Source organism: Phodopus roborovskii, unplaced genomic scaffold (genome assembly GCF_943737965.1).
Source record: "Phodopus roborovskii unplaced genomic scaffold, PHOROB, whole genome shotgun sequence".
In the NCBI taxonomy this organism is placed as follows: Eukaryota; Metazoa; Chordata; class Mammalia; order Rodentia; family Cricetidae; genus Phodopus; species Phodopus roborovskii.
Window position 1 is genome coordinate 4593027 of NW_026126566.1, and position 23265 is coordinate 4616291.

General features: G+C 38.5%; 2 protein-coding genes across 17 annotated transcripts in view; one reads left to right on the plus strand and one right to left on the minus strand.

Moving 5' to 3' along the window:
• Stard4 (StAR related lipid transfer domain containing 4) overlaps positions 1–23265 on the minus strand; it is a 1044307-nt gene that overhangs the window by 898894 nt on the left and 122148 nt on the right. The window lies entirely within an intron of this gene.
• The window catches only part of Apc (APC regulator of WNT signaling pathway), a 96218-nt gene that overhangs the window by 34357 nt on the left and 38596 nt on the right, over positions 1–23265 (plus strand). For 8 of the 16 annotated variants that reach the window (XM_051202324.1, XM_051202323.1, XM_051202326.1 and 5 more), the window contains exons 2-6: positions 5565–5717; positions 10944–11028; positions 11752–11950; positions 14166–14274; positions 18423–18536. In XM_051202324.1, coding sequence (XP_051058281.1) covers positions 5583–5717; positions 10944–11028; positions 11752–11950; positions 14166–14274; positions 18423–18536 — 642 coding nt within the window. In that variant the 5' untranslated portion in view covers positions 5565–5582. The remainder of the gene's footprint in view (positions 1–5564; positions 5718–10943; positions 11029–11751; positions 11951–14165; positions 14275–18422; positions 18537–23265) is intronic. The other 8 variants (XM_051202322.1, XM_051202325.1, XM_051202333.1 and 5 more) reach the window with 1 other exon arrangement.

The window sequence follows — 23265 nt, forward strand, 5'->3', positions numbered from 1 at the left end:
CCTCCTATTTCTAGTTTATAAAGAACTTTATCAGACTACCACTGACTTTTGTCAAGAGGAGTTTATTTTTTTTTCCTATTTTAATAACCACATCTTTCTAAAACCTCAATATTTTAACGGAGTAAATTATATTACGTTCCTAGAATAAGCTCAGTTTGGTTCTTTACTGTGCATTCTTTGTCCTGATATTTGCTTTAGAGTTTTTGAAACAATATTTGTGATATTTGTGAGTAACAATAGTCTATGTTGTTTTATGCACAAAGTCTTTGAATTTCACACCATTGTCGTCATACTGTACCTACAAATATATTGAAGCATGTTTGCTATTTTTCTGTTCTTGAAAGGTTTGTGTAAGGTTGGAGTGATTCCCCCCGCCTTTAATATGTTAGTAGAAGGTGTCTGTAAACTGGATCTTCTGTTTGATAGCTGGGAGGGAGAGGAAAATCCATGCTTAATTAAAGATAGTGACTGACACCCTTCTTTTGAGTTTTTGTCTTTAGTTGTGTTTTGTTTTTATTGCTGGGGATTGACTCCAAGCCCTTGTACATGCTAGGAAAGTTACCTTGCCACTGAGCTACATCTGTACCCCCAGCCTCATTATTTTTAATGCTATTGTGGTGTTATACCAAATAGAAAACTCATCTGAAGTAAGAATTGAACTAAGAACTGGCTCTGTTCTAAGTTAACAGATATCCTCTCATCAAAGCCTTTCAAGCATCCCAGTTTTTGTTCCTGGAGCTGGGGATCTAGTGGTGCAGCACACAAGGCCCAAGTTTCAATCTCTAGCCCCAAACCTGTCGGTACCTTCTGCAGCCTTTTCTTGTTTAGTTTGAGGAGCAGAACACTCCTCTTGGCTGTCCTTTTGTTTTGGGTTACTTAAACCATTCTTTCCTCTATTTGAGATGTTACCTTTATCATACATGCAAATCATGTATGTTTACTTTCATGCTTTAAAAATTGTGATTTATACGTCAGTATTACAGCTTTGAAAAAAAAACTTTAATAGGCTGTTTGTGGAGGCACATATGTTTAATCCCAGCACTGGGGTGATAGAGGCAGTTGGATCACTGTGAAATTCCAGGCCAACCAGGGCTAAATGTTGAGACCCTGTGTCAAAAAACAGCATGTGTACACACACACACACACACACACACACACACACACACACACACACTATACCACCTATATTTAAGTAACTTTGAACTTACAGAAGACTAGAAACAGTAAAGAAAATTAATTCCCATACACACTACTCACTTCACTCAGCTCTTTTCTTTTAATTATCAAAATTAAGAAAATTGGAAATGGACCATACCACTGGAAGCCATTATGGTGTCCCAGCAGAGTCTGGGAAAGAGGATTGCTACAAGTTGGAGGCTAGACTGGGCTATATTGTGAGTTTAAGAACAGGTTGGTCCTCATGTGACTGTGTGGTAGGTCTATTCCACTGTCATTTTATGTTTTTGCTAGACTTTTTCTTCATGCATGTAGCACAGAAAACAGCCAAAATAAGTTTATGTAGACTTTTTATTAGAATTATACAATTTATGTTAATTTAGGGGAAAATATGTTTATGATACTGAATCTTTATACATAGTCATGCCTTCCCATTTGTTGAAGATCTTGTGTAAGTTTACAATATCCACCTATATTTTTTCCAAAGGATTGCTTCTATAAAAATTAGGAAAGCCATAATTTTACATATGGAAGCATGAATTAGCAGTCCTTGTAAATAGGATTTGTTTCTTCTGTTTAGTTTCATCTTCTATCTCTCTTCTATTTGAACATATAAATATTTCTAATGTTTGCCCTTATTCTCCACTTTTCAGTTATGTAATACTTCAGGGCTTGCCTTCTGATTTCTTTTATTAATTTGTGTTAACTACTGCTGTAATCTAATGTATCTGTGAGTATGATACTTGTTTTAGAGCTAATATGAATCATTGTAGTATCCTGCATCTGGGAGGCCATAACAGCCAAACCCGGCTTACACATTCAGCCTTGTTTGGAGGGAAGTGGCAGGTTGAAAAATTATAAATACTAAAGAAAAGACAGAGACACAGGGTAGAATTAGAAGAGCATTACAGTGAACACTGACGGGGGGGGGGGGAAGCCCCAAGTTTATTACACATAGTCTTTATATACCCCAATCAAAAGTGGGGGAGAGAAAAAAAAAAAACTTCCTTACCAAGATACAAAGATCAAGCAAGTGTAATTACCTTCTCAATACCCAAAACATGAAGTAACCACACCCTAAACCAAGTGTCCTGTTAAGGCAAGATAGACAATCGCCACACCTGTTGTTAAAGTAAGGCATCCATTAGTTAATTCTTAGGCCAAATATCCTGTTGTTTAACCTTGAGAAAGCAATAGTGGGTTTAAATTCTCTGATCTTAAGTCAAGATGAAGTGGAGCCATTTCTGTGGGCCCCAACAAATCATACTGAAGAAATTGGAGTGTTTGGGTGGTTGTCTGGTGTTGGGGTAGAACCCAGGACTTCACACCTGCTAAGCATGTTCTCCTCACTGAGCTGCAGCCCTAGCCCAGAAGAGCTCTTTCATTTTACTGTTTTCCACAAGAACAGCTATTGGAATTGGAAAAAACCCTCTTTTAAACTAGTAGTAACAGCTTTACCATTGTGAATCCTCCAACTCAGTTTCTCTGTGCAGACCTTGATGGCCTTGGAATTACAGCAATCCTCCTGCCTTTATGCTCAGATTGATTGTAGGTATACAACACAATACCCAACCGTATTGTAAATCTTCTTTGAAAAGTGTCCCATCTCTTCATGGGGGTCACTTTGGTAAGTTATATTTTCTGGTATGTTGGCTGTTCCATGGAAACTCTCAGATTTGTGTGATGAATGCTCTTTTATGATCTCATGATTTTAGGTGGCCTATTATGATTTGCCTAATTTCCATTTATCGTCTAAAATTATTAGTATATTTAGTATATATGTATAGCATTCATATATATATACACACATATATATGTGTGTGTGTGTGTATATATATATATGTGTGTGTGTGTATATATATATATATATATATACACACATCTCCAAGACAAATGGTCTATTATTTAAAAAAAATAGCAGTTCAGACTCAAATTGGTAATAGTAAATCCTCCACATTTAATCCTGATCATCTTTTGCCTTCCCATTCCTTGCTCTATTTTTTGCAATGCATGTGTTTTCTATAAGCATTTGGATAAAGTTTGGATTACAGCCTCCTTTTGTTTGCTCTTGCCGTGCCTCATTATTTGTGGTGTGAGGAGAGATCTGAATTGGCATCTTAACTATAGGAAAATAAATTGAAGCATTTGCATGCTCTCAGGAAAGTCAGGGTTTTGCTTTTCTTCATTTCACAAGGCATAGTGACACTATGATCACATAAGTTTCTTTGCTGTGCTTGTGTAGATGCTGGCGATTGACCCCTTGCACATTCTAGGCAAGAACTCTACCTCTGAGCATCACCTACAGCCATTAAAAAGAAGTTATTGAATGGCTTCCAGTTATACTAGTAGGTGTGAAATTCTTACGATTGCATGAAAAGTATTCGTAAAGGAAATGAGTTCACAAATTTTGTATAAGGAGTGACAATTTCAACCTCTTAGAAGGGTTATAAGGTAGAGTATTCCTCCATGAAGCATCTTATTGTTTCCTTATTTCATTGTTAGAACAGAAGCACTTCTGTGATTGGGGTTCTTAAGGAGAGTAGAAGTCATAAGAATCTGGAAAGACCACCATTCAAAACAAATCTGAGGTTGTCAGCCATTAAGAGTGCTTGCTGCGCTTCCAGAGGACCTGATTTGGGGCTCTCAGTTTGGATGGATGGGAACTACCTTGATGCCCTCTTCTGACTGCATGGGCATTACATTCTTGTGTTCAGACAATGTACAAACATCAAACCCCCATCTCAATACTTGTAGTAGTTGTTGCCCAGCTTTCTTTTTTTGTGGTTTTGTAATTGTGACCTGTCTCAGCACACCTCCACATTACCTTTAACTTTTTCTTTGTTTGTAGTATAACATTATAATTATATTTTAAATAAATCACTTGGAGGCTTAATTATTAGAGCTTTATCAGATCCCCACTTGTCAGATGATGTCAATGTACTATGTATTTCTGGACCTGCTTATTATTTTCGTGTATAAAACAGAAAAAAAGATTAATCCTATGAGTTTCTACTTCGTCTTAAGAGCTCTCCGTGGTCCTGTAGAAAGTAGTTTATTTCTTTACCTCGCATCCCTGGTATAAGGGAAGGGCGGTTTCATCCTAAGGTCTTGCTAAGAAGTGCTTCTTAGCACTTCTGTGCTTCTGTGATACAGTTAATTAGAATTGTTTTTCAGTCTATATTTTGTTACTTACTTCTGTGAATGACATTAAAGCAAGTGCTAAATGCCATCTACAAATTGAAATAATGAAGGGGCGAAAGTTAACTGATAGATGGCCATGCCTGAACCTAAGACCCATGCTTCCAAATTCAAGTTCTCCTTGTTTTTACGTTTGGAAACTTCTGATAGATGGTCTCTAGCCCAGGCCTCCCCTTCTCAGGAAACATTGCTTGTCCCAGGTTCACCAGCGACTCTGACCTTGTAAAACTGATTAGATCCGAGTCCCTTGATTCATAATTAGGGGCTCGAGTTATACAACTCTAATATTGCTGTAGGCAACCTGCATTGTTCTAATAGGTTTCTTTCCTTTTATAGAAGCATTTTATATCAAGGTCTTTAAATGTATGCAATATTTTTGCATTAAATAATTCATAATTGTTTATTAATTTTTATTCCATAGTGAGTTGACATTAAACTAAAAAGAGAATCTAGGCTTCCCAAATCTTCCTTGATTAATACTAATACCCCTTGTATCATTCTGTATCTGGTCATACCAACAACTTCTCCTTACCCAGCCGTTCTCATTCTCATCTCCGCCATTCTCTCCACTCCTTTTTTCAAATATCTTTTAGCCTCAATAGGAATACAAACCACTTTTGCCATAGAATGAGCTATTCTTCCCATCAACAGTCTCAGTTTTATGTTTTCCTTTGTGATGATTTTGAACAGTTGCTGTTCTGTGAAATCCTAAATCTTCAGAGCTACTTCACCATGGATGATGTTTTAAGACAAGCCTTTCATAAATAAAAATGGTAGAATGGACTCTGTGGCCTCATTAATCTATTCTGGCTCTGAAAACCTATAAACTGTGTCCAAATCCAAGACTAAAGTACATTAATTATACAAATTCTTTATCGATGGGTGTGTTCTGTAAGTTTGACATACTGAACTAGTTAGATCATCTTTAACCTAGAAAGATTCTTACCTCTGGAAGTAGGGCTGCAGTTTTGCCTTCTGCTTTAATCCTGTTTCTCTTCAGCTAAGACTCCATGTTCCATCTTCTTAAGAAACTGCCGCTGCTTGAGAGATGTTGTTTGGAGACCAAACCGCACACAGGCACCATTCCTTCTGTCTGAATAGTTTTGCTTCCTTTGTCTCTTTCTTCAAAACAAGACAAGCAGCTTCTCCATTTTTAGTAGTGAATTTCAAAGTCCTTTTTAACCTTATAGGTCCAAGGGTAGCCAAGGATGGCTGCAGCTTCATACGATCAGTTGTTAAAGCAAGTTGAGGCACTGAAGATGGAGAACTCAAATCTTCGACAAGAGCTAGAAGATAATTCCAATCATCTTACAAAACTGGAAACTGAGGCATCTAATATGAAGGTATCAAGATTGCAACTTACCCGCTTTCATTCAGTATTCCCGCTTGTAAACTTAGAATAACTAAGACACTTTACTTACTCAAGAGTATTCTTTAAGCTAAACAATAATATATAAACCCTTTCTTAATAAAGTTAACATATTCTTAGTAAATGCCTTAAATTAATCTAATGATTAATTTATATAAAGAAAATAAAGTAACCCTGGTGATTAATAATTCATTCTTCGTTTTCAAGTTTAAAAATAAAAACCCCCCAACTTTTCTTTATACTCAGTTTAGTGCAAAGGTTTTTTTTGTTGTTGTTGTTTTTGTTTGTTTGTATAGTTTATAGAAACTAGCTTTATTTTACAGTGTATCTCAAATATCACATTTTCTTTTGTGGAAAATAAGCCTAGATGATGATTTCTATGGCATTTCTAAGCCCTGAAATTGGTTTGCCAAATAGCAAGAAAAGTTACACAGTATATAATGTGTAGAAGGGAAAACATTTTGTCTTCAAAGTAATTGATTAAAACTTTAGTTATTTCAATTTCCAGTTAGGAAGCTTACCACCGAATGTAGTAACTTCATAAATTTGGAGATTATCAACAGAAATAGCTATTTCCTTCCCTAAGGGGAAATTCTATTTTGTATTGTTTCTGTTGCTTGACTATTTTAACATCTTAATTCCTGACTTTTTCCTCTGAATACTCTACTTTCTTCATCTATACACATTTCCTAGTCTATTTCTTTTTCTGTCATTTCAAAGTCGCCCTTCTTTTCTAGACTGTTGTGTCTCACTGAAGAAACTGTTCTTCTCTCTCCCACTTTATCCTTTAGCTCCCGAGTCCCAGCAGTTCAGCCTTTTGCTCTTACATGCTTTCTTACCTGTCTGTCCATTCTCTCCCCATTCTAATTGCCATAACACTCTCTCTGGCAATAACATCTCCAGAATATCCACTTCATATCCTTTTGGAAATAGGTAAACTATAAACAAGCACTTGTTTTTCCTTACGACAGGCTGCTAACAGTGACTTAAAACACCAGAGTCAGTTACCTCATAGGTTAAAAAGCCATTTGTTATCTTAACACTACAGCACAGTGCACTTTAAACTTGACAGGCCATGTGTTTGTGAGAGCTCAAGGATAGAAACTGCAGACACACTTTGGTCTGTCTGACTGCATACACTTGGCAAACCTCCTGGAGGACCTGTTTAGACAGTACAGATCCAGTTTGTAGTGCAGAACTCAAATCCAGCTTTAAGTATTCCTTTGTTTAAGCAGATTCAAAAATTGTTTTTAAAAAACTTTTGGAGAAGACATTTTAATTGACACGTCCATCCCCATGCTGAAGTAGAGTATCCTTGAGAGTGACCATACAAGTCACACCTTGGACTGCCTGCTCATAGACCAGGCACGGGCTGCATCTTGAGGAGTACATTTGTCTGAGTTCAGTGAGTGCTGAGGTCTTTCTGACACACCCTTGCAGATCCATCCATGTGTAGGATCCAGCTTATGTCATCAGAGTAACTCCAGACTTCAGTGAAGTTGTGTGAGGATTGCTTCCTAACAGGCTCTAGCTGTTAAAGAACTGGGACTGTGACCTATTTTGTCTTCTATTGATTTGTGAAAAGGTATTTTTGAAACTCTTGGTGATTTCCATTTTGGGTTAAAGTTAAATTTCATGCAGTATAGTAGTCAAACACTCTTTGGAACACATAAAAAACAGCGAAGCATGTTTCCCGACCTATAACCAACCTACTCACCACAAAACAAGGCAAGACACATCTTCTGATTACGCTAGGGAAGCCTTGAAATACACTAGTACCACCTACTGGCAAAAGGGGGTACTGTCCTGTTGTTGGTGACATGACCACAATAAAAATATAAAAATACTGTGGGGTAACAGGAGAGTATACATTAAGAGTTAAGGAATTATGAGCAGAACACATATTTGAGGGTATTGAAGAAATACTTTATATATAAGTATGGTATTGTGGTTGTGTTTAGAAAGAGTCCCTATTTAAATACACCTACTAAAATATTGTAAAAGAAATGATATGTCAAGTCCCCTGCATCATGAAAAGCAAAGCAAGGCCGAGATTCCTGGTGATGATTTCTCTCTGGGACATTGACTTTCAGTACTAGCCAAGCTGACAGCTTTGCCAGGGAACATACCTGAAGCCCCAAAGCGGGGCTGCTTTTGCTGTGGACATTGAGTCTTGGGGGGGGGGGGTAGATAAAAGGCCTAATACTAGCTTATAGGACTTGCTACAGGGAAAGAAACTTTAGTTTTATAAAGTATTTGCCAAGGTTTGAGCTTTTTAAACCAGATTTAAAACTTTAAATCCAAAGGACAGAATTGTAGTGCTAAAGAGGTAAGAACCACCAAAAAGTAAAGCAGCGATGGAAAACCATACTGAGATTTTTAAGGGGTGCATCTGCTATGCCAAGCATGGCTGGTTCCCAAGACACATGTGGGTTGTATAGAGTAGGAAGTTAAAGGCGGAGGAAACAGACTCCCATGTTTTCCATCTAAATTAAAGGGTCATCCTCAATAAGCCAAATCAGATTGAAATGACCTGAAGATTAAATCAGGTTCAAACCATTCTTTGTATCTGGTAGGGTGGCAGAGGGCAGCCCCAGCAGGAGAAAGGTAAGTTCCGTAAGAAGAATGCACTCGCCTTAAGTCTGTCTTGTTCTTGTAGACACACCATTGGCATACTGTCAAGTTTTAAGAAATAAGAAAGTGATAATTAAGAAAAAAGGAATTAGGTGTTGGAGTTAGTCAAGGATTCTTGTCATAAATATAGTAATGTCTTAAAAAAAAAAAAAGGAGAATTGATAAAATGCCAGAAATGCTATAGATTTTTGGTAGAGAATTATATCTACAATAAAAAATGTTCTGACTCTCAGGGAACACTTACCAGAAGATTTCACCTGCTGGGATTTTCTTAATCACCAATAATTTCTGAGCCCCAGCTAAACAGCAACAGTCCCACTTCAGTAGTTCTGGGATCTTGTGAGTCCCAGCTAATGAGAACCCCAGAATTCAGATTAACAGATGGCCCTGAGAGTCTGTAAACTTCCTCTGAAACTTCAGAAAGCAGCCCTCCATCTTTTGCCTCAAAATAGAAACACTGTTGAGGTTATTTTTGTTAGGAAGTAGGCATAGACTATCCATTGCAAACTGAAAGTAATGTAAATCGTGCTAGATGTTGTCAACTTAAAGCAAAGTAACTGGATGTGAGTGAGTTGACATGTCTAGCTTTGCTCAGTGAAGTTCATAAATCAAAGCACTTATTACCACAAGCTGATACTTTTTAGAATTGCTACTCTTAAAACCTTAAAAAAAAAATGTATCCTTAAATTTCATTTGTTTTACTTATATTGCTGCTTTTATCAATAAATTTCTAATAGAATTACAAAGTCTTTGGTATTGACCCCGAGAATTAAGCCTACTGTGACACACATTCTCTACAAAAAGCATTCTGTTGCTAAGCTGTGCCCAGCCACAGAGACTTTCTGTCCACAGTTATTTACCTGCTATGTGCATGCATGTGTGTATGCATGCATTCATTGTACATATGGAAGTCAGAGGACAATTTGTGCATGTCAGTTTTTTCTACCATGTGGATTCAAATTCAGATTGTAAGTCCTGCCTCAGATTCTTAAAAAAATTAATTTTATTACAAGTTGTGAATATTAACCAGTTTTAAGATTAGGAAATGCAAGCAATATCAGAATAATTCGTGTGTGTAGGGATTTGGGGAGGAACTAATACTCAACCCCAGGGCCTTGTGTGTCCTAGGTAAGCAGTCTACCACTGAGCTTTACCTCCAGCTCATCTACTGATTTAACTTTGGAATTCTATCCCCAGAGGTAGAAAGAAGCTTTTTCTTGTCATTCTATACAACCATGTTCAGTGATACTCTTTTTTGCATACTTTGTTTTTGTGTATGATGTGCTGTGTTCATCTTGTCAATAAGATGATAAGATTGTTTAAAAGACTGCTACAAGTGGTAGCCATGGCTGGAAGGAGAGTTAGAGCCATCTACAGTGACGATCTCAAATTACGAAAGAGGTGAAGTGACCTGAAGTTGACAGTTAACCATTTGGGCATGCTCTGCACTCACTGAAGGGAGGAGTCCCCATGTGAATATGGTCTCATTATCATGGTGGTGACATTCTCTGTAGATGATTTCAACATGATATCTTTTACCTTCCTCCCCAAGTCCTGCAAATAACGCCATGGTCTGTCGGAAGGTTGCATGCTAAGACCACAGGTCATTTGTTTTCTGTGCTTTCGGTGGTGAGGTGAAGGCAGAGCAGTGCCACTGCCTCCCACGTTTCCCACTTTTCCACAGATCCCATTTCAGGGCCTTGGTTGATCACACTGCCTTAATTTCAGGGTTACAGGCATTCAATGGGTTTTTCTGCATTTTCAAAATCAAATTGGCCAAACAAAGGCCATGCTGGAAGCTAGAGTGGCATACTTCAATATGAGAAGTATAAGTTAAGTTACTAAGGAATACAGATAAAAGACAAGGTGTACTGGACAGAAAAATTGGATTGAAAATGACTTTCAAATTTTTTTGAAAAAAAATTATGAAGAAGTAGTTTAGGTGAGATAGAAGACAGTGACATCAAGGGCAGGAGGCAGCTGCGGGAGTCTGCCTGAAAGTCAGTGCCCTAACAATCTGCTCAAGTGTGCTGGCACTTGGTAGTAAGCTGCTAAACAGCAGAGCGTGGCCTGGTCTTACAGATGTGGCTCAAGAGACACAGGTTCTAAACAGCCACTTTTATATTTATTTCTTTGTGGCTTAAGCAAGTCTGTATGTTTCAGCTGATTCGAAATGATAATTCCACCTCTTATACAAATTAACAGATGTTTTATTAGCCTATATTGTACAAAATAATGGGTTTGTTTCATTATGTCTTTTTTTGATCCATAACACGCTCCCCCCCCACACACACACAATGCCATCCTTTTAAGTGTGCCACTGTCTTGCATGGAGACCCCTCATGATCAATCACAGTTATCACAAGATGCTACCATTATTGTTATTGGGATATAACAATGAATAATAGGTAGTACACTTAATATACATTATAGCTGATGGTGTGTTGTCAGCCTGAACTGAAATAACTTTCTCCCTGGTCATATCTAAATGCCAAGAAATACAGATTTGTGTACTCAATAAGTTATTTAGAATTTCATGTTAATGCGCTGTGCTTTTTTTCACTAGGAAGTACTTAAACAGCTACAGGGAAGTATTGAAGATGAAACTATGACTTCTTCTGGACAGATTGACTTACTAGAGCGTCTTAAAGGTATGTTTTTTTAAGTGTCTAAAAACACTGTTTTAGGACAGCTTGACAGCTGATTGGAGTTCAGCTGCTCTCATTTGAACGGTGGCTCAGCTTTCTCCTCCCATCTGCACACTGGGTCGAGGCTGCTAAACGCAAATAGATAAAAAGGTCTGTCTGCTTGTTGCTGCTGCTTCCTGTCACTGGTTTTCAATGTATGATTTTAAGTTTTCTCCTTGAAAGTTGTTGGCTATTTTTTAAATTCATTGTATTCTGCCAGTCACTAAATATGCTTCGGTGTACCGTGTCTCGTAAGACTCCCCTAGCAGGCAGATTCGAGGGTATCATCGTTTGTGTTCCATCTGGGTTGGAGATGCCTGGTTTTTCTTACACATCTGTTTTAAAATGTCTTTTTCACTTTGTTGCCTAGAAATTCCAGTGTCAGACAGGGACCCTGCTTAGTAATAATTGAAACTAGACTAATTACTTTTGAATTCCTAAATATTACTATCAAAGAATCTAAGGTTGGACATTTTGTGTAATTTCCTTTAGCATACTTGTTTTCTTCATGACTCAAGCTGTCTTTGTAAGGGAGTTTTTAACTATTCTAAATAATTGTTTATACAGTCATGTATGTTTGTAGTTAAAATATAAACCCAAGACTTCACTTTTAAAATAATGTAATAGCTTTAGGAATATTTTACATGATTTAAAGCAGTTACTACATAAGAATTTGTCTCTGCTTAGAATTTAACTTAGATAGCAGTTTCCCTGGAGTGAAACTACGCTCAAAAATGTCCCTCCGCTCCTATGGAAGTCGGGAAGGATCAATATCAAGCCGCTCAGGAGAGTGCAGTCCTGTTCCCATGGGGTCGTTTCCAAGAAGAGCATTTGTAAATGGAAGCAGAGAAAGTACTGGCTATTTGGAAGAGCTTGAAAAAGAAAGGTAAAGTTTGTTCCTGTGTAGTAAGTACTGCATGTACATGGAAGCAGCTTGATGTTTTGTAAGATACAGAGGAGGGTTTGATGGCAGGTGATATGGCCTGCTCCTTAGAGCATTTTCTGTTTCAGTATCTTTAGTTTCCTACTTTTTTCCTCCTCTCCCACCAGACAGGGTTTCTCTGTGTAGCCCTGGCTGTCCTGGAACTCACAGAGATCTAGCTACCTCTGCCTCTGAATGCTGGGATTAAAGGCATCTACCACCATGCCTGGCATGAGTATTTTAGGACTCTTAATGCCCAGAAGGTACCTTATCTTTTTATACCTAAAAGTTAGGTCAGACATTTAAATGATAATATGTATGTTAGATAATAGCGTTATGACCTTAGGTGAGTCAACAAATTTTGTGTCAAGTTCTTTTGTAAAACACTGATACAGTGCTTGTGAAAACTGAATATTAAGATTGTATATAGACTCAGGGCCTGGGAGAGATGGTTCAGCTGTTAAGAACACTTAGTGCTTTTGCAGAGGACCCAGGCTCTGTTCCCAGCTTCTTAGACAGTCTGTTCCAGGACAGTTACACAGAGAAACCATGTCTCCAAAAACCACACACACACACACACACACACACACACACACACACACACACACACACAAATGTGCCATAAACTTAAATTCATGAAAATTATAGGTTGTACAATTGATTTAATACCTTATTAGAACAATAAGTTAAAATGTGCCCTCAGAGTTTATCATGTGTACATGCTTGAACATGTGTGGAATGAAGTACATAAAGACATTCATGTAATATTTATGTTAATAGCAAAGTATTTAAAAGGCCCTAAGTGCTCTTCCAGAAAAGAACTTGCCATAGTGTATCTCCTATATGGTTTCATCAATACTGTGAGATACCTGGGATATTAGGCAGCCATCAAAAGTACATGGTAGATCGTTCTCATAAGCAGTGACCCCACAACATAGATTTGTTTGTTTGTTTGTTTGTTTTGTTTTTCGAGACATTTCTCTGTGACTTTGGAGGCTGTCCTAGAACTTGCTCTTGTAGACCAGGCTGGTCACAGAGATCCACCTGTCTCTGCCTCCCGAGTGCTGGGATTAAAGGCGTGCGCCACTACCGCCTGGCCAAAATAGATTTTTTTAAAGTGAAATAATGTAGAGTATTTATGTTTTTAAACATGTGTAATTATGTGCATTATTATGTGTATCTTTATAAAAACCTCTGGAAACAACACAAGAAAATTATGACAGACACTGTTAGGAGTAAGGTTTTTCCTGCTGGTCCGTCCTACCGCCGCGCCAGCCCTAAATAACACACAAAGACACTGTATTAGATATAATTCTATTGGCCTGTTACTTGTTTTTTACTGGCTAGCTCTGTCTTAATTATTAACCCATTTTTATTAATCTGAGTACTTCCACGTGGTCTCATCTTACCGGAGAGTAGGGCTGGTGTCTTCTCTCTCTAGTCTTCCCATGCTGACTCCTTCCTACCACTTCCTCGAATCCTCCTTCTCTCCTAGTCCCACCTATCTTGCTTTCCTATTGGCCAACAGTGCTTTATTCATTAACCAGTATGAGAAACATGTTTACAGAGTGACATCTCCCATCAAGACACTGCTTTGGGAAAAGAGCTACACAAAACAATAAGGAACTTGTACTTTTTATTCCTATTGAGTTTTAACTCAGTAACACTATTTTGTTGTATGTTTATATTTATAATGGTGAGGTGCGTGGTGGCACTAGTTCTTCAGGGATTACAGAAATTCATTTTAAGATTCCAAGCTGAGTTTCTGTACCACAGAGCAGCTTCTCTGATTGCAGATGTGATGCATTTATTCAGTGTTGTTGCTCAGCCGCTGACACCAGTGTCCAAGACTGCAGTTTCCAGGCTTCTCCCTTTTCCCAGAGTCATTGCTGCTGGCCTAACTCTGTTAGTGTAGTGTTTATTCTAATACTGGCTTTGATCCTGTTCTGTCCACACCTTTCACTTATCTCATAGACTGTGTGAAAGAAAGCCCTTGGTTGAAGCATGGTACTAGCCAGGTTGAGAACCGTACAGTGAGTAAAATACCATAAGTCCTACTACAAAATCCAAGTCAGTAAGTTCCTCACTCATTCACTACTGTCTTTACAGTAACAACTGGAAAGTTATCCTTAGGCGATATGCAGTAGCTTGTGTAAACTTACCTTTCTTTTAAATATAGATCATTACTCCTTGCTGATCTTGACAAAGAAGAAAAGGAAAAGGACTGGTATTATGCTCAACTTCAGAATCTCACAAAAAGAATAGATAGCCTGCCTTTAACTGAGAACGTAAGTACCATGGAAGCACAGATGAGACCGAGTAATGACCTTTAAAAGTACTCAGATTATTAATAAGGAATTTGAGACAACTGCATTTGTAATGGTCTTAATTAGCTATTAATATAATGTGTCTTAACTAGCTATTAACATATATATATATATGTATGTATGTATGTATGTATGTATGTATTTTTTTGTTTTATTTGTTTTTGTGGGGGTTTGTTTCTGGTTTTGACACAGGCTCTTATGTAGCCCAGGCTGACTTCAGACTTGCTATAGAGCTGAAGAAGGCCTGATCCTCCCAAGTACTGGGATTATAGGCTTACATCACCATACTAGCCTGTTAATTAGTTTTTAATAAAAAATGAAAGTTTATTGTATACCAACAGATATTTATTTTAATCCCTCAAGAGTTTGAATCCAGGTTCCAATAGACAACTATATTTTTAATTGGTAGAAACATTATACCATCTGCTTGGTTTTTCTGTACAATACAGGAATCATGCCAGATAGTTTTTACAACTAAAATATCCTTGCAAATAATTTGAATTTTACTCTATCTAGGTATAAATGCCAATATCTATAATGAGTCTGTTTTTGTGAATCCTAGAATCCCTTTAGCAAATACACTTTGGTTTAAAATTTTAAAATGGAGGCCAGTGAGATTGCTCAGCAGGTAAAGTGGCTTATGCCTAGCTGGTGGTCTCAGATGGTAGGAGAAAACTAACTTCCACAGATTGTCTCCTGACTTCCACATTTGTGCGTGCATGCGTGTAAGCATGAACAAACCAACAGATAGTAAATGTTAAAAAATAATCCTGTAGGCTTGTTCCTCACTGTGCTAACTTTTATTCAGGATAGCCTATTTGAAGATGTTTCTCAGAGTTGGGATGCACCTTTATTGTTCAGCGTGCACATAGCTCTGGGTCAACTCCAGGTACCTCATAAACTGGATACGATAGTGCATACCTGTAATGGCTGTGTCCAGCATAACTCCAGAGATGGCCTGACTGAGGCAGTGGAGGGAATGGAGAAAAGACAAACACACATGAACACAGAAATGGTGGACTGAGCTCTGATGGGGAACAGCACTGTGGAAGCTCAGCATGTTTACTGTATAGTGTTAAACAAGGAGATGGAGTCACTCCACATAGATTAAAAAGGGAGGCAGGTCTAGTAGGAGCAGTTTCTGTAGGGGAGCAGTCTCCAAACCATAAATATCAGGCTACAAACATCCAGAGGGAGACAACTATGGTGGGCCTTGTTACTCAGACCAGGAGGGAAGGTGTTGCCGTCTCCCATGGGTCTGAGTCTGTGGGGTACTTGACATAGCCATGCCCACATTAAGAACACAAAATTACTCGACTTCACATGCTCAGGCCTTTCTCTGTTCTCCACGTGTAATCTTAACATTCGGGGATTTGAGACAAATCAAAGTCTTAGAGCTAGAGAGGTGGCTTAGCAGTTAGGAGCACTCACTGCTCTTCAGAGGACCTGGGTTTGCTTCCCAGCACCCACATGGAAACTCACAACTGTCTGTAACTCCAGTCCTCAGAGACCCTCTTCTGGCCTTTGTGGGCACCAGACACACATGATAGATAGATAGACAGACACACACACACACACACACACACACACACACACACACACACACACATATTCAGGTAAAACAGTCGTACACATAAAATAAAAATGGTCTTTTAAAAAAAAATAAATTGAAGTTCATCCTCAGCTATATAGTAGTTTGAGGCCAGGCTGGGATACACTTGGTTCTGTCTAAAAAATAAAAGAAAAAAGAAAGCTTCTGAAACAAATTAGGAATCTAAAGGCTATATATTTCATCAATATTTTATGTGATATTTAAAAAGGGAAATAAGGCAGGTGTGTGGCTCGTGCTCAGACCCACAGTATTCTGGGCTGCCGACCCTGAGGGATGGTCATGAAGCCAGGGCCAGCCTGGGCTGCAGTAAGAGATTGCCAGTATAACCTGCATTCTTAGCCTCAGCTTTCTCTTTCTCATAGTAGTTTTGAGAGGACATAGTAGGCAAAATGTGAAAGTGAAAGGAAGAGAAGCCTTCCAGAGTGTAGTTAACTGGGCTCCTGAGCACCTGAGCTAGAACTCCAGGCTTCAAGTGCTCACTTTCCCAGAGCAGCAAGGGTCTTGGGAAGAAGGTAAGGGCCCCTCGCCCTGCAGATTCCTCCGGACTCTCCTGGCCACTAAGACATCATAAACAGGGAAAGGCAGCTACTGGGGTGTCTCTGATGAATGAAGATAAGGGCTCCAGAAGGGTTTGGTGAGATTTTAAAACGTGAATAAAAACAGCACAGCATGGTTTTATTATCAGTGACTATGACTGGAGAATATACAAAATCCAGAGCCCTGTTGTCTCCATAAAGTCAGGGTCGAGGAAGGGCTTTGGTATGTTTCATAACTCAATAGTAGTGGGTTACTATAAGAAATAAAGACCAGTTGCCAAATAAATACACAAGAATACTCAATCATATGGGCCATTAGTAACATTAGTAAATTTAAACTTGCTTGTATTTTATAATCATTTACTATACTTTGCTTTCTTATTGGGAAAACAAGTTAACAAGCACTTCCATGTGGAAATATTTATTTGATTATCAAATTATCATAGCACTTACCAACTCATGCTATGTCACATTCAGCATTTTTGTTTTTGCGGGGATGGTTGGGAAATGGAGAACAAATGAGAAATAACAATGTATACTCAAAGAGAGTAAGAAATGACACTCAGTGGAGCATGGTGGTGCTGCCTTTAGTCCCAAAAGCCCCATACTGGGAAGACAGAGGTAGGCAGGTTCAAGTCTAGCCTGGTCTATGTAGTGGCTTCAGCCAGCCAAGGCTACATAGTGAGACCTTGTCTCTAAATGAATAAATAACATGCAGACCGTTTGTTTTATCTGTCAGTGTGTTCCTAAATTTGGTGTGCCTACAAGAATACTGCACATGAGTATTTTGTTTAGGGGCAACTTGACACATCAGGAGCTGTTCCCTATAAGCAGCATGAGGAGTGTGAACAGTCGTAGAGCCTTTCTTCATTCTCCCCATGACTCTTAATGTCTCTGCTAACTTTGTTTTATCACTTCATATTCTTCCTCCTTTTTATCCTTCTGTATCACTGGCACTTATCTCAGTGTGAGGACCCAAGGAACAGTGATGGCTTAACACCCATTTTGTGAAGTGCTTCCAAAGTCACTGCTGATTTTGTCTGGCTATTAATGTTTATTTTAGATACAGGCTTTTTTTTTTTTTACTCCATTTTCTTCATTCTAAAAATGGAATTTTTTTTTTCTCTATTTAGCCTATACACATGAGGTAAGGGTAATGCACACCTGTTTTTTATTCTCCCCATGATGTCCATGTTAATATACTAGTTTTGTTTTGTTTGAGACAGTCTCATGCAGCTGAGTTCTTTGAGCTCCTCCAGCTGAGTTCTTTGAGCTCCTCCTGCAGCCAAGGATGACCTTGAACCTCTAATCCTCTTTGCCTCTATTGCCTACGGGCTGGGTTTACAGGTGTGTGCCAGCGCACCTAGGTTTATGTGGCATGTATACACACACACACACACACAAAGAGTTTAATTGACCCCTAGCACCCCAAACGTCAGCTAACAGGTGCCCCTTCAGCAGATAAAGAATCAGAAGGGGACAGAAGTTAGGCCCACCTTAACTGAACCATATTTTCAACAAAACAATCTAAGTTAAAGCCGGTTTTTTTTTTTTTTTTTTTTTTTTTTTTTTTTTTTTTTTACTTTGAGGCAGCTCTGAATCTCATTAGGGATGTCAGCCAAACCTGGTGCCCATACTCAGGATTTAGGATTCCTTAGAGAAAAAAATAGATTTCTTAAGTATGATCACTTCCATAGTTACTTACTCAATTTTTGTTTATTTGGTTTTGTTTTGTTTGTTTGCTTGTTTTTTTCGAGACAGGTTCTCTGTATTGCTTTAGAGCCTGTCCTGGCACTCGCTCTATAGACCACCCTGGCCTCTAACTCACAAAGACCCACCTGCCTCTGCTTCCCAAGTGATGGGATTAAATGTGTGTGGCACCACCTTTTAAATGGACATTTGTGTGCTTTTTAGTTTTACTAATAAACAGTGATAATTTAATATGTTATTTGTGGCTTTAGTTTTCCTTACAAACAGATATGACAAGAAGGCAACTGGAATATGAAGCAAGGCAAATCAGGGCTGCAATGGAGGAGCAGCTGGGCACCTGCCAGGACATGGAGAAGCGAGCACAGGTGAATGGTGTACTCCCACTCCGCACACGTCACAGCTCTGATAATGTTGCTTCGCTCCATTATTGCAGTCTGTGTGGCCAGGGTGTGGCTCAGTGACAGGACACTTGCCTCACATGTACAGGGCTGTCAGCACCATCACGAGAAGCTTCAAAGCCTGTCTTGTGTCGGCGCTGTTTCAAGATAACAGTTTCTCGTGGCTGTGGGAAATGATAACCAGCAGTAACATAACTGCCTCTGCCGTATTTCATTTGGGTATTACTTGTTCTGCATAGAATCACAGGGAGATACTGATTTCCTGGCAGCCAATAACTAGCTTCAGCTGCTTTGAGATGATTATTTCTTGTAATCTTAGTTTATGTGGTAATATTCAGAAGTTTTTTTAAAAACAAAAACAAAAGCAGCAGCAGTCCGTGTTTGAGAAACTAACAGAGGACAACATGAGGGGTAAGGGTGAGATTAAACCACACTAAGGTCACAGGAACATGGACTGGTTCACTGTTGAGCACTTCCATGTGCACACAGATGTGTGACTGCCTAGTGTTGTAGCCCTGTAGGGGCTTTCATGATGCCTCGTCTGCTCCAGAGTGAGCAGGGGGAGTGTTTTATTTTTGCTTTTCTAAAAAAATTTTAAGACACTTTGAAAGGACATTCAAAGATTATATTTAAATAGCAACTAATAGGACAAATTAATATTTATATTTTGTATAGTGGTATAAATACATGTATTCTTTTGAAGTTTTTTTCATACAGTGTATCCTTTCCCCTCCTTCAACTCCTCCAAGATCCACTTCATATTCTCTCTCTCTCTTAAAATAAAAATAAAACTAAAAGGGGGAAAAATGAAACCACGGAGCCCATTTCGTGCTGTCATGTGGCTTGCCCTGGGGTGAGACTGATGTACCCAGTGTTCCTCTCCCTGCAACTACAGCTGCAAATGACTCCGTGGTTAGGGGTGGGATTATTATGTTAGAATATTGTTATCTGTGAAGTAATATTTAACACTTATAACATGACACATTTCATAGTTGATTAGTTTTACAACTAGTTGGAGAGATAACTAGTTTATGTGCACATACATATGCATGTATGTATTTAACTGTCCGTTATCAGAGTACAGTTAGTATATATAGTACTTGCCTTTCTGCCTGCATTCCATTCAGATAGATTAGTGACTTAAATGTCAAAAATAAAACTTTTGTCTTTTGGTTGAAAATATACATAAACATACCTCTGATACTGCATAGAAAAGAATTTCTTAAACAAGATGAGATTATAAAAATATAAGGCTGATGAATTTTACTGATTCAAATTAAGACAAGCATGTTACGAACTAGAAAAAGATAGTGTTAGAACTAAGACTCAAAATCGAGAACCTACAGTTTCCAAAAATATATTTTATATTTAAATTTGAGATTTCCATCCAATTATTTTTTTAAATGTAAAGTGGACTTGTTTCCATTAAAAAAAACTATGAGAAATATTCATTAGTTTTATATAAATTTTCATTTTTGGACTGTAGCTATGAGTTACATTTTTTTTTCTGTTCCTGTTTTTAGAGATACTTGAGAACATGATATCATAACAGACATAAAAATGCTTATTATATGCAGATATAAATAGATACATCCCAAGGTTTCTGATCTGTATCCCAGAAGAGAGATTAACGTGACTTCTTTTTGGCTATTTTGTTAAAATATGTGCGGTGGGTCTTGCGTCACTCTGGATATGGCATATCTCATTAATATTTCAGGAAACTTAATTTCATATCTTGATAATGCACACAGCAGACATTTTCCCCTTAGGAATAAGCATATGAAGATTACGTTTTAAAACTACAAACAAGATGAAAAGATGCTAATGGAAGGGTGGGCCTGTAAGTGACAGCAGTGCAAGATGACATAGTTCTAAAGTAAAGTGTACTCAATACCCAGAGCACTCCTCTCTGTAAGAGCTGTGACAGAAAGTGACAGTGGAGTTAATGGTGGCCCCAAGAGTGCATCAGAGCTAGCACAGTGCAGGGTTCACAGAGAATCACTTCCTCTGCACGAGCTCCTCTAAAAAGGGTGTGGATACAGGGATACAGCCCCCTCCCCTGCCTTCCTCAGTCTAAGCGATCTTCATTTTCTATAGCATTAATGTTCTGGATTCATCTTATAGTCCTCGAACACACAACAGTTTTTATCTGTTTAAAATATATGAGTTGAACTGTATCATGGGAAGAAGAAGACGCGTTATGGAAATGTTTGTAACATATCTGAGAAAATTCCTGTACTGTACAGCACCGTGAGTGACTGCACAGGAGGTGAAAACAAGACAGCAGACACCAAAATAGTCAGCTTAGTCCAGGCTTTGTGGCACACACTTAGAACCCAGTACTCGGGAGGAAGCAGGAAGGTCGAGTTGGAGGCCAACGCTGTCTCAAAAAGGGACTCAGATGTGAGTAAAAAAAATGTTCTTTAATAGCTGTGAAAAATTCTAGTACTTAAATCTTAGTGTAAAAGAGCTAAAATTAATAGAAAATGTAAGACATTCAAGGCCTTAAGAGTGAAAACTCTCTGGGTGGTGATGACTCACACCTTTAATCCTAGCACTGGGGAGGCAGAGGCAGGTAAATCTCTGAGTGCAAGGCCAGCCTGGTCTGCAGAGGGTTCTGGGAAATACAGAGAAACTCTGTCTTGAAAAACAACAATAAAGACCAAAGAAGTCATGGAAACTCAAAAGCAATAGAGGTTATTTGAGTAAAATTCTGTCCTACAGGAATAAAAAGGAAAATATTTTCAACCATATAAAAAAACCCAGTTAATATCCTTAAAATAAGAGGATTAATTCTTGAAGACAGCCCTTGTTTTTAAATGGACAGAGGGTTGGCCAACTGTGTGTTTAAAGGATGGAAATGTCCAGTATAACATGTAGAAATAACTATTTCTGCCCTTACCTTTGTAAAATATGTCTGTTTGATTATTTACTTACACTGACTTTTTCAGTGACATCTGGTTCCATAGAATGTTAGCAAAGGCTAGAAAGGTGCCCAATGGGTTGTAATAGAGCCTGCTTCTAACCTCGTGTTGCTCTCACCGTTAATCCCAGCGTTGGGGAGGCAGAAGCAGGTGGGGCTGAATTCCTGGCCAGCCAGAATTTCACAGTAAGATCATCTCAAAAAAAAAAAAAAAAAGCGGAATACAGAAAGCAACCACAGATAATATATAAGTGAGCATGCTGTGGTTCGACAGTTTCTTCACAGTATGAATGCAAAACTACCATCGTTATGGTCCTTCAGTCCTTGTATTGCAAATAAAAGCATTATTCACTTGGAAAGCAGAGGCCAGAGGAATACCCTCAACCACACAGCATGCTCTAGGCTAAGTGGGCTAGATAAGGTGACTGTTTAGTTGTAGTAGGTACTTTAGGAAAGTCCTAAAAATACTGAATTATATCAGGAGTAAATTTAAATAAACTCTGATGTAAAACAAATCAGATTTTTCTTTTACTGCTATGCTGTGGTTTATGTAAACCTGTTAGCTTTATGGGTCTTAGGGTTATGATTTCTGTGATGAAACACCATGACCAGAAGCAACTTGGGGAGGAAAGTGTTTATTTGTTTACTCATCCCAAGCCAAGGAAGGAGCAGGTGCAGCGGCCATGGAGGAGTGTTTCCTGGCTTGATTCCCCTGGCTTGCCCAGCCTGTTTTCTTATAAAACACCTGCCCAAGGGTAGTAGTACCACCACAGTGGACTGGGCCTCCCCCAGCAATCGAATATTAAGAAAATTTATTACAGGACTACCTACAGCACATCTTAAGGAGGCATTTTCTCAGTTGAGGTTCCCTCCTCAAATGACTCTAGTCATTTACCTAAGACTAGCCAGCCAGAGTATAAATTCAAAGTTAGTATAGTAGGTTAGATTAAACAACAATGGCATGGTGGCTCATAGCTAGCACTTAGCAGTCTAAAATGGGACTATGTTAAGTTCAAGGTCAGCCTGGGCTACAGAGGAAAAGACCCTGTCTCAAAAAAAGATTAAGTTCAAGTATAATTCTTTCTGTTCCTTGAAATAGTTTTAAGAATAACTTTGGGAGTGACAACCTAGGGCACCACATTCATCTAAGTTGTGCTCTATCATTTGCTCTTGAAAATAACTTAAATGCCAATTTTCATAGTACATCTACCACACAATTTATGTATAATGTATTTTTGAAGTTTTACTAGACATACTTAGAGATCTATTATCCAAAATCCAATAGATTTAAAATCCCAAACTAACCCCAGTAGTCACTAATCTGTGAATATGTTACATGTGTAACTGTGTACATAAAAATGTTTTGGTATAACCCTAAGCTGATAGGTGGTAGCTGTAAAGATTATTTACACTAACGTTCTTCATAAAGGTATTAGTGCTGGAGAGATGGACTTTTAGTTAAGGGTACATACTGCTCTTGCAGAAGACCCAAGTTCAGTTTCAACACCCACATCACACAGCTCACAGCCACCTGTAACTCCAGTTCCAGGGGTCCCGATGCATGTGCACATGCCCCCACCTATGTGTATAATTGCAAAAATAAAGGCAAACTACCCTTCATGGCTGTGCCCACTGCTGTCTCTGCAGTTTGCCAGATCTGTTCTTTGTACTCTTATTTAAAGTGAATTCTTAGTGCTGGAGAAATGACTCTATGGTTAAAGGAACTTCCTGCTCTTGGAGAGGACTCAAGTTTGATTCCCAGCACCCATGTCA